The sequence below is a fragment of the Entelurus aequoreus genome, linkage group LG01, assembly GCF_033978785.1.
Source record: "Entelurus aequoreus isolate RoL-2023_Sb linkage group LG01, RoL_Eaeq_v1.1, whole genome shotgun sequence".
Classification (NCBI taxonomy): Eukaryota; Metazoa; Chordata; class Actinopteri; order Syngnathiformes; family Syngnathidae; genus Entelurus; species Entelurus aequoreus.
Window position 1 is genome coordinate 25,264,915 of NC_084731.1, and position 12,072 is coordinate 25,276,986.

Genomic DNA, 12,072 nt, shown 5'->3' on the forward strand with positions numbered 1-12,072 from the left:
TTGTTTTCATAAAACATATCTTCATAACAAAGTATCCAGAAGTTGAGCTTTGAAAATCATACAATGTATCAATATTCACTTAAATATGATTATACATCTGTCTGGTATAGTCAAATTTAGCTGATTCGTGTAGTAGTAATATCATACGTCATTGTTATAATTATGTTATTAGTGCATCTCATGGGGGTGAAGTCTCCCCTGCCTTTAAAACACAGTGATGCTTCTGTTTCGAACTTTTATCAAGATTCCTTGAATGGACCACAGTTATGTGCTATGAAGCAAAAGTGAAACTTAAACATAGCTTTATCCGATGCTGCGGGGTTACACATTCCTAATTTGGTTTAAAAAAAAAAAAAACCTTATTCATGAACTTTAGCTGCAAAATGGATTTCATCTTAACATTTAGGATGTCGATAAATAAAATATGTTTTTTAACCACATAGTGTTTATACAACAGAATGTTCCAACATTCTGGGATTTTTTTTTTTTTTTTACACGTATTTACACAAAATATTTGTACATATACAACAACTATTGTACGTCTGGCAACGCTGTCAATCGTATGTCAAGTTCACACAAATTTAAAGCGAGACGTTTAGCCACTAGAGGTCACTATTGCCAAAAAAACAACAATTGAAAGTCCTCATTCACCTTCACAATTTTATTGGTAAAACAACATTAACCTCTAAATGCCTTAGTGGCCACATGCGTGGACAGCACCTTTTAGCTCTTATTTCCAAAATTGTGTACACTACTGAATTGGGGTCTTATGGCCGCTTATGTCTACACATATACTGCCATCTGGTGGTGTCAGAAGAGTATAACATACAATGGAATTTGGAAAAAAAAAGTGTAAAAATAAAAATTAGCATGTCACTACACATGAAGTACACGTTTGTGTACTTATGGACTAAGTACATCATATCAAAATAGGATTTTTAGTTTTTATTCTAATTAGGGTTCAATAAGCCCAAATAGCAAAGAGAAATAAAATAAAAAGCATGTAAACAAACAGCTTGGGCCTTAAGAGGTTAAATGTACGGATAGATGACACAGGAATTAATGGATTTGTATTTATTTTGCATCTGACTCGAATTGGATCACATTATCTGGAGACAAATCATATTCAGCTTTCTTAAATAAGTGTGTGTTAATGAAGGGGACAATGTAATGCAGGGGTCCCCAAACTTTTTGACTGGGGGGCCGCATTGGTGAGCGGCTAGGAAACACCAAGAGTAACAAGCGGTAAACAATGGATTAGAAAGGAAAGATTAAAAAAAAAAAAAAAAATTAAAAAAAAAAAAAAAATTGTTTTACTTGGGACTTCCTGTGGGCCGGATTTTCGATGCTGGGGGGCCAGATCCGGCCCGCGGGCCGTAGTTTGGGGACCCTGATGTAATGTATGCACTGGATTTTTTTGTTTTAATATATTTCTCCATCCACTAAACAACGTGATTGCAACATGAAACTTTATTTTAGTAGAATGAAAGCACAATCTCATACGCACATGTACATACAGTATAGAGCAGGCCCATCGAGCCTGATTTCATAGACCTGCTAATAAAGGGAGGTACTTAAATATATTCTTTTAAAGAGACTCAAATACTAACAAGTCACACTGCTGAATATAACACTTGTAACATATAGTAGTAATCTCCACCGATGAGAAGGAGCCACGGTAGACTGCTCCAAAGTGTTTCAAGTTTATGAATACACAGCTTTAAAGCGACAGCGTTTCTTTTTAACTCTCTAAGAAAAATACATTTTTAACCCGCAGTGCAGAAAACTGTATAGTTGTGTACATTAGAAGAACGCATATCATTTCCACAGGGTGCTACACTTCAGAGTAAAAAATATGTCAACGTACAGGAGGAGAGCGAATACATTCAAATGAGTCCAAACATCATTTTTGACAAATAAGGAATATACAGTATATGTCCCTAAATATGCTACTATTTCATTTGATGCTCACATTTTTAGAGGTTTATGTTGCACTTTCATTAAAAATTAAAAAAAAATCAACAAAAATGAGTAAGAATGCTAAAATTGTTGCAAATGATCAGAAAAGATGACCTCTCACAAAGTGTGGTGTGAGACCTGCTCACGCCGTCATTCACAACTGCAGGCACAAGACGTTAAAACAACGTTGAGAACTTGTCGACTTCGCTCCTGATGTGGAGCAACTCGAACGTAAAGTTGAAACAACATGCTTTTTGACGACGTTTAATCAATGCGGGGTTCTGACCAATGTTCCCTCTAATTTTTCATGTGTGTGAGCAAACGCAAAAACTCCCTGAGCATTCAGTGGAGCCCATGTGAGCAACATCAGACGTGCACACTGTGGCTACACCAGCAGCACACCTGTCTCAAACCTGACTAAATAAGTTCAATCTCCATCCATCCAACCATTTTCTACCGCTTGTCCCTTTCGGGGTCGCGGGGGGTGCTGGAGCCTATCTCAGCTGCATTCGGGCTGAAGGCGGGGTACACCCCGGACAAGTCCCCACCTCATCGCAGGGCCAACACAGATAGACAGACAACATTCTCTTATTATTATAATCAAATGACAGCAGTCATTTCCTTTTTTAACATAAGTGTTTAGGCCCACTTACAATGACAATAACAACAAATATTGTTTTTCATGAACTGTGTACTTGTATTGTTTGTCTGGGTGGAGGTCCATCCATCCATCCATTTTCTACCGCTTGTCCCTTTTGGGGTCGCGGGGGGTGCTGGAGCCTATCTCAGCTGCATTCGGGCGGAAGGCGGGGTACACCCTGGACAAGTCGCCACCTCATCACAGTGGGTGGAGGTCCTGCTTTGGAAATAATGTGTACCCCTTTCAGACATTGCATTTAGTTCCCATTAAAACATTCACATGTTGCACAATGAGATGTAAGCAGGGGATCATGTGTACATTCCTGCAACTTCCTGTTTGTAAAAAATATATTTTTATTAGTATTTATTTAATATACTAACAGCATTTCATGATTAATATTTATAAATTAAGATTCCTAATAAATGACACTAGAATAAGCACACATTTGATTGGTAAATCATAGTGTAAGTGGTTAGAGTGTCCGCCCTGAGATCGGTAGGTTGTGTGTTCAAACCCCGGCCGGGTCATACCAAAGACTATAAAAAATGGGACCCCTTACCTCCCTGCTTGGCACTAAGCATCAAGGGTTGGAATTGGGGGTTAAATCACCAAAAATGATTCCCGGGCGCGGCTACGCTGCTGCCCACTGCTCCCCTCACCTCCCAGGGGGTGATCAAGGGGATGGGTCAAAGACAATCATTGGTACTTTAACTTAACTTTAACAACCTGGAATTACACTTTATGTGTGGTGTTGGAGTTGTCCGACTTTTTGTGTGGCTTTGAACGCATCACTGGCTAAGTGCCATATGTGCATGTGTTGGCGCAAGTGAGAAAGAGCGAGCGGCTGCTGTTGATATAACAAAGTTTCTTTTGGTCTGGTTTGAAATGACCAGTTTTGCTATATATCATTTTTTTTACTAATGTTTTGGTGATGTGTTTATGGCCGACAATAAAGAGTTTTGCTCAGTAAAGTGATGGATGGAATTCATGTCCTCAAAGCGTCTCGACAGACGTTACAATATTTGAACAATGATGACGAAAACTGTTTTCTCTGTCGTGCCCGTGTGTCGAAAATTGTTATGCGCTTATTTTTTTATTTGATTTTGTGCGTGGCATAGATTTGCCGTGCGCAGAGGACGCTTGAGCAGTGCGCAATTGCACAGGCGTGCACCTTGGAGGGAACATTGGTTCTGACGTTGATTTGACCATTGAATTTTGGTCATTTCCCGACCAATATTCTACAACGCAAATACAACGTTGAAACAACATGCTTTTTGACAACCTTTATTCAGTGTCAGGTTGCGATTATAACATTGAAATGTGGTCATTTCCCCAACCGACTACTATTTTGCAATGTTGTTTCAAAGTCAGTTTTAAAGAACACGAATCGACGTTGTATCAATGTCTTGTGCCTGCTGGGTAATCGGTCCACGTCATCCTCCTTGCTTGTCACAGCAAATATCGCCACTTGAGTGGCTCGTGATTGGTACATACGGTTAGTTTTAAAACACAGCTGTGTATTGGTAGCAAGGGAATACAAGCTCAGTACACTAAATACCAGGGGTGCCCAAAGTGGGGACGTGGGCCCCGAGTCCTTTTGTTTGGTCCATCAAAGAGTGGGAACTTTATTATTTACATTTAGGCTCTGTGTTTCACGCCGAAAATTAGGGGTGAGTTAATTGATATCGGTCCAATATCAGCAATAAAAACAGAGGATATCAGCTGCTGTGATACAAGCAGTCTTGCAGCAAAAGCCAGTTAACATCTAAATGTCCTCCAATAAGCACACACGGCTGTCTTTTTCTTCTATTTTAGTCATTTACAAAATGTAAACATGGTAGGTCGTAGACTAGTAGAAGCTGGCAGCCACACAACAGCTAAGCACACAATAGCGCACAAGCTAGACATTTGTATTAAGTGTCCTCAATTGGACAATATTGCTGTCTAGAACACCACATTTGTCGATATAAACAAGTATCAAATATTTGCGGTTGAGTTATTACTTACACATACAAAGTCTCCAAGGCCAAAGCTTATTAGAAAGTAGCCAGTAACAAACGTGTCCGCATCATTCAACTTACCGCTTAATGAGGTGTCGCCAGAAAAATAATGACCTCTCCACTTCAATTTAAAGGCAGCAAGTCCATTCCTAACAGCAATAATAAATATGTTAGCTTTCATACACAATTTCACAGCCTTTTTCAACGTTTCACAATACAAAATTAATACAAATTATATGATTCCTGCTGATATTGTATTGGATCGATATCGGCCAATACTCAAGGCTCCAATGAAATCGGAAATGAAAAAGACGTATCGGGACACCCCTACTTAAAAATGCTTTTTGGCACATTCTCACTTTGGCGAAAAGTTTGGGCACCCCTGCTATGTACAGACAAGACAGGCGTCCCGCAGATGACGACAAGGCTTTGTTCGCCCCCCGTCAACAACACCCGCCTGTCTGCTCTCCGGCTGACAAATCATAGGGATTTTTTAAGGCTTAGGATGTTCATAAAGTGCTCTGTATGACGGTCATGTTCATTCAGAAAAAACACCACCACTTCTGGTCACACAGTCATGTGCTACTGCAGTACAGTAGATCTCACAACAGCCCTCAGTTTGTTCATGAAAGTATTACTAAAAGTATCCGGTCGACACCGAGAGGGAAAAAAAAAAAAGCTACATTAATCAGCCAGCATCCATGTGAATGAGTGACATCATTCTGAATAAATTGAGCAACACCTTGCTTACTTTAAAGAAGGGCTGTCAAAAATGAGCTGGTTAACTTGTGTGATTAATCACAAAAAAATGACCGCATTAATCCAATATACACGCAATTTATTTTGACAGTCAATGCTCCTGAAAGGCGTATTGTGTTGTCAGGTTACTTTGTTTTTAATGTCTATTTTGTATTTTCTGCTGGATTTACTCTCTATTTTATGCTGAAGCTGTCACATATACTGTAATATTGCACATGGTAATTGTTATATATTGTATATATGATATAGACATAATATAATACATCAGTATAAAAATATACTGTACAAATATTATGTAAATATTACGTATATATGTTGTATTTTATATCGCTACATTTAGTCTATTTATACCTGCATTGTCCTTTCCATCCTTACACTTTCCATCATTGTAACTGAGCTACTGTGTGGAATAATTTCCCTTGTGGATCATTAAAGTTTGTCTAAGTCTAAGTCTAAGTCAGTGCTAAAATGAGTGATTTCACGTCAAAATACACCCTGACTTACAATCCTGCGCGCGCTCTGAGGTCCGAGAGCCAGCTCCAGCTCGTAGTGCCCAAGACCAGATTTAAAACCAGGGGAGACAGGGCCTTCTCTGTGGTCGGTCCTAAGCTCTGGAACACTCTGCCCCTCCATGTTCCAACTGCTCCCACAGTGGAGTGTTTTAAGTCTCGTCTTAAGACCCACTTTTATTCCCTGGCTTTTAACACTACGTGAGTTGAGTGGTCCTCTGTTGTCCTCTGTGTTTTTAAAACTTTGATTTCTATTTACTGTTTTAATTGGTTTTACCATATAAAATCGTTTTTAATCATATTTATTTTATATTGGTTTTATATGTATTTATTTTTAGTTTTTATTCCGTCATTGGTGGAGCTAAGGATAATATTTGAATATTGTTTTTAACATTGTTGTGCAGCACTTTGGAAACATTTTGTTGTTTAAATGTGCTATATAAATAAAGTGGATTGGATTGGATTGATTGGGCATTTAATAAAACTGTTACCAAGCTTTCAGCAAATAAATGACGTGTATTAAAATAGACTAAAACAGTTTTTTCTGAATGACATTCTGACAATAAAATTGCATTTGTATCCAAATATTGAGGTTCTTTTTTTAGGATAATTTAAATGAAGCAAGCGAGCATTAGCTTGTGGTTAATCATGATTAATCCGAATTCAAAGGTGTGATTAATCTGAATGAAAAAAATAATTTACACCTGGGCGTTGTATCGATTTTAGCGATAAATTCAAGTTTTTTTGTCGCAGACGATTGAAAAACATAAAAATCGATTTGCTTCGGCGTACTTCACACACCCAGCAAATAATGGCTCATGCTAAAACTAACGAGCGAGAGACATTTGTTCCGAAGAAGTTTGGTTTTGCGGCAACAGGCGTGGGACAAAGGACTGCATGCTGCAAAGTTTATGTGATTAATCTGATTGAAAAAAATAATCCAGGCCTAGGCGATATATTGATTTTATTGATAGATTCAAGTTTTTTGTTGCAGACGATTGAAAAACATAATCGATACTTTTTGCGGATTCACACACCCAGCAAAACATGGCTAATGCTAAAATTAACGAGCGCGACACGTTTGTTCCAATGAAGTTTGGTTTTGCGGAAACAGGCGTGGGACAAAGGAATGCACGCTGCAAAGTTTATGTGATTAATCTGATTGAAAAAAATTATCCAGGCCTAGGCGATATATCGATTTTATTGATAAATTAAAGTTTTTTGTTGCAGACGATTGAAAAACATCAAAATCTATACTTTTTGCCGATTCACACACCCAGCAAATAATGGCTAATGCTAAAACTAACGAGCGCGAGACGTTTGTTCCAAAGAAGTTTGGTTTTTCGGCAACAGGACTGCACGTTGCAAAGTTTATTTGAAAGAGGCAGCAGTATAACAAACTTAGTCCAGCATCTTACACCAAAGCCTCCAGTCGAGTACGGGAAATACAACTCTTTACGAGGCGAACAAGACCGGAACAACAACAAACCCCAGCTAAAAATCAGCTTACTGAGGTGGAATCATTTACACAAATGTATGAAGGATCACTAAAGCAATCGTTCTGCACACTGCCAAGATATGTGAATAAAAAAGCCCGAAACTATTATATAGTTTTCTCAATGTTTTACTTGAAGATTTATTTGCATACAATGAATAATACTACATTTGTATTTACAAAATGATAGGTTTTCACTAGAGATGTCCGATAATGGCTTTTTTGCCGATATCCGATATTGTCCGACTTATAATTACTGATTCCGATATTAACCGATACCGATATATACAGTCGTGGAATTAACACATTATTATGCCTAATTTTGTTGTGATGCCCCGCTGGATGCATTAAACAATGTAACAAGGTTTTCCAAAATAAATCAACTCAAGTTATGGAAAAAAATGCCAACATGGCACTGCCATATTTATTATTGAAGTCACAAAGTGCATTATTTTTTTTAACATGCCTCAAAACAGCAGCTTGGAATTTGGGACATGCTCTCCCTGAGAGAACATGAGGAGTGCTGCAAGGGGTTCTGGGTATTTGTTCTGTTGTGTTTATGTTGTGTTACGGTGCGGATGTTCTCCCGAAATGTGTTTGTCATTTTTGTTTGGTGTGGGTTCACATTGTGGCGCATATTTGTAACAGTGTTAAAGTTGTTTATACGGCCACCCTCAGTGTGACCTGTATGGCTGTTGACCAAGTATGCTTGCATTCACTTGTGTGTGTGAAAAGCCGTAGATATTATGTGATTGGGCCGGCGCGCAAAGGCAGTGCCTTTAAGGTTTATTGGCGCTCTGTACTTCTCCCTACGTCTGTGTACCACTCCGTACAGCGGCGTTTTAAAAAGTCCTAAATTTTACTTTTTGAAACCAATATCGATAATTTCCGGTATTACATTTCGAAGCATTTATCGGCCGATAATATCGGCAGCCGGGTATTATCGGACATCCCTAGTTTTCACTTTATTAATTTCAACGCTGGAGATGATTATTTATTTGCGTGCAAAGTGCAATGCTACATTTTTGTTTACAGAAGTGTTGTTTCCCGGAGTAAGCTCTTAATTTAGTTCTTTTCTTTTCAATTTATATCTGGTCTAAAAAGAACAACATTGTTCAAATGAGAATTTTGCTAAGAGTAAGATGCAGTGTCATTTCAAACCACTACTTTTTGATCAAATAAAAGAAAAACTTGTTTTGAAATATTTATATCACTTGTATTCATTGATTTCTTTAAAAAGTAGGGGGAAAAAAAAAAAAATTTAGTGAAAAATGTGCTCATTTTTTTCCAGCCCAGACCTAAAACAATCATTTGACAGCACTACTTTAAAGTCATCTAACCAACGTTTACTCCCGCTCTATTAAAAACATTGCTACTCCAGCAAGCTACCGTTCATCAATTCCACAGCTGCACATTAACAAACATGAATGGGTGTAAAAAAATAAAAAATGTTAAAATCAATTGCAGATGAGGTCTTTTTGAAGTAGTCCACAAACACACTGGCAAGTATTAATACTTGTTCACCGCACATGGTTAATGAGCGTCAATATAACTGTGTGTATATCCCAGAAGATACAAAATAGTGATTTAAATGAGTAAAAAAGTATATCTCGGGAGACGTTTCTGTGTTATCTGACTGCTCATGTTGGACCAAAAATATAGATAGACCGTACTGTTAGTAAATGTTCAAAGATATCGGACTTAATGAGGCTTGTTTTTTTTTTTTGACACTGTACAGCTACACTTTGTCATCAGTCTTTTTCTGCTGAGGTTGCCATGTTTTGTTTCACTGTTGAGGTCTCGTTGTATCCACTGGTTTGTATTCGGGTGAATGCATGGTGCTACTTGCAGTGTGTGTGTGTTAGTGTACAGTACGTGTGTGTGTGTGTGTGTGTGTGTGTGTGTGTGTGTGTGTGTGTGTGTGTGTGTGTGTGTGTGTGTGTGTGTGTGTGTGTGTGTGTGTGTGTGTGTGTGTACGGCTGCGTCAGACAAGGGTGCCTGGATCTGCGATGGGTTCCTTCGGGGTCCCGTCTTGTGTCTGAGTGTTAGGAGTCTCCTGATAGAGGGAAAGCTCCATCGATCTGTGGGAGAAGAAAGACATCAAAACGATAAATATGGAGTTCACCTTGTCACCCTCCTTTCTGGGTGTTTTGTTTTGATGAGGAAAGAACATGATCACAATGTCTCCAGAAAATATCATGGCAGTTTGGCATGTACAGTAGCTGATAGGTGCGACGCATCCGGGGATCTTTTTTCCGTCTATAAGATGAATGCTGGAGTTTGCGTTCCCACAATGCATCAATCTTTTGGGAAAGATGTAACTTTAGCACCCCCATGTGGTTGCATTGGCAAACTTTCTTAAGAGTCGACTAGCTCGGACTGCAATCCCATAGTTTAATTTAGGGCTGCAACTAGGGCTGCAACAACTAATCGATTAAATCGATTAAAATCGATTATTAAAATAGTTGCCGATTAATTTAGTCATCGATTCGTTGGATCTATGCTTTGCGCATGCGCAGAGGTTTTTTTTTTTTTTTTTAAATTTTTTTTTTTTTTTAATAAGCCTTTATTTATAAACTGCAACATGTACAAACAGCTGAGAAACAATAATCAAAATAAGTATGGTGCCAGTATGCTGTTTTTTTCCAATAAAATACTGGATAGGATAGAAATGTAGTTTGTCTCTTTTATCGATTATCAAATTAATCGTTAGTTGCAGCCCTAGCTGCAACTAACAACTAATTTGATAATCGATTAATCTGTCGATTATTACTTCGACTAATCGATTAATACTCGGATAAAAGAGACAAACTACATTTCTATCGTTTCCAGTATTTTATTGAAAAAAAACAGCCTACTGGCACCATACTTATTTTTGTTATTGTTTCTCAGCTGTTTGTAAATTTTGCAGTTTATAAATAAAGGTTTATAAAAATAAAAAAAGTAGCCTCTGCGCATGCGCATAGCATAGATCCAACGAATCGATGACTAAATTAATCACCAACTATTTTTATAATCGATTTTAATCGATTAGTTGTTGCAGCCCTAGTTTAATTCCACATACGGATATGCTAAAAGTTTTTAGTGTTGTACGAGCATACAAATGTTTTAAATGAGATTTTCCTCTAAGGTTATATATCTCCTCTATTGTTGAGAAGAATTGTTGTACATTCTTGGGTAACAGGTTATAGTTTGCTTTGCGCATAATTTTAGCTGTTTGCAATTTTACCAAATTGTTGAATTTCAGTATTTTTGATTCAATAAATAAAAGGGTTAGTGTGTTCTCTATTTACAACAAAATGCATCAGTCTAATTGATCTTTTTTGTAACAGTTAATGAATGAAGTGCACATTTGTAGTTGTTTCCCCAAATTTCTGCACAATAACTCAAATATGGCAACACTAGCGAGTAGTAGAGAACATGAAGTGATTTTTGGTCCAGGACATATTTTGCTTCGTTCATTATTGAAATGTTTCTTGCCATCTTATGTTGTATATTTAAACATTTTTTATATGAGATTTCCACTTACTGTACCTTGTAGGTTTAAAAAATTAATAATTATATCATTTTAGTCTGGTAAGCATTTAAGATTACTAACGATGAACCATGAATTACCATGAATTGATTAACGTGGACCCCGACTTAAAAATGTTGAAAAACTTATTCGAGTGTTACTATTTAGTGGTCAATTGTACGGAATATGTACTGTACTGTGCAATCTATTAATAAAAGTTTCAATCAATCAAAAAAACGCTCTAGTTGCCAGCTAGAAACTTGCAGCACTAGTTTCCAGGTAGTGATTAGCGGCGCTAGTTTCTAGCTAGCGATTACTATGCTAGTTTTCAGCTAGCAATTAGCAGCGCTCGCTTTCAGCGCTAGATTATTATATAGGACCAGTTCAATTTAAAACACAATGTTGTACAGGATATATAAGTAAGGGGTCCCCGCTTCCTCACTCCATTAGTTTAGGGGTCCTTGGCTTGGAAAACGTTGAAGAGCCCTGTGCTAATGCACGCGATCTTACTAGAATCAGTATATCCTCAATGAGTCATATTTATGAAAAATAACGGGACTGAAATATTGAGACAAAGATTATTTGTGTATTCAATATTTATTTGCTTACTATGGTATAATATTTATTTATTATTTATTTGTTCGCTGTTATTTTACAGAGAACAAGGAAATAGAATAAAATTGCTATGGTATGAAACGGGGTAGGATTAAATAAGATCTGCTTCTCCCTACTCCTTTTCGGACGTGCTGTAATGAAACAACTGGAATTGTGTGATGCATTACATTGTATCGTATGCATGTTTGAAATAAACTGAAACTGAACTGAACTGAACTGAAAGGCAACCAATCACAAACCTTACATTGTTCAGAGGTGCATGTAAAGCTACGAAAGAGGGTTTGGAGGGGGAGGAGTGAGCTTGTACTATAATGCATGAGCATCCATCCATCCATTTTCCACCGCTTGTCCCTTTCGGGGTCGCGGGGGGTCACTAGAGCCTATCTCAGCTACATTCGGCCGGTAGGCGGGACCCTGGACAAGTCGCCACCTCATCGCAGGGCCAACACAGATAGAGCATGATATTGCCAAACTGCTTCCAATCACAGCACTAGTCTGAGCTGAGATTAAAACCCAAAACCTCCTGGTTTTGAGGTAGATACGTTAATGAAAGTATAAACAATGATAATAATAATTACATT

At 37.8% G+C, this 12,072-nt stretch overlaps 1 protein-coding gene across 1 annotated transcript in view; it reads right to left on the reverse strand.

Annotated features, from left to right (window-relative positions):
- Nucleotides 1–1,367: 1,367 nt before the first annotated feature.
- Nucleotides 1,368–12,072, reverse strand: part of ccdc120b (coiled-coil domain containing 120b) — a 61,596-nt gene continuing 50,891 nt past the window's right edge. The window contains exon 11 of the mRNA XM_062046187.1: nucleotides 1,368–9,443. Coding sequence (XP_061902171.1) covers nucleotides 9,347–9,443 — 97 coding nt within the window. The 3' untranslated portion in view covers nucleotides 1,368–9,346. The remainder of the gene's footprint in view (nucleotides 9,444–12,072) is intronic.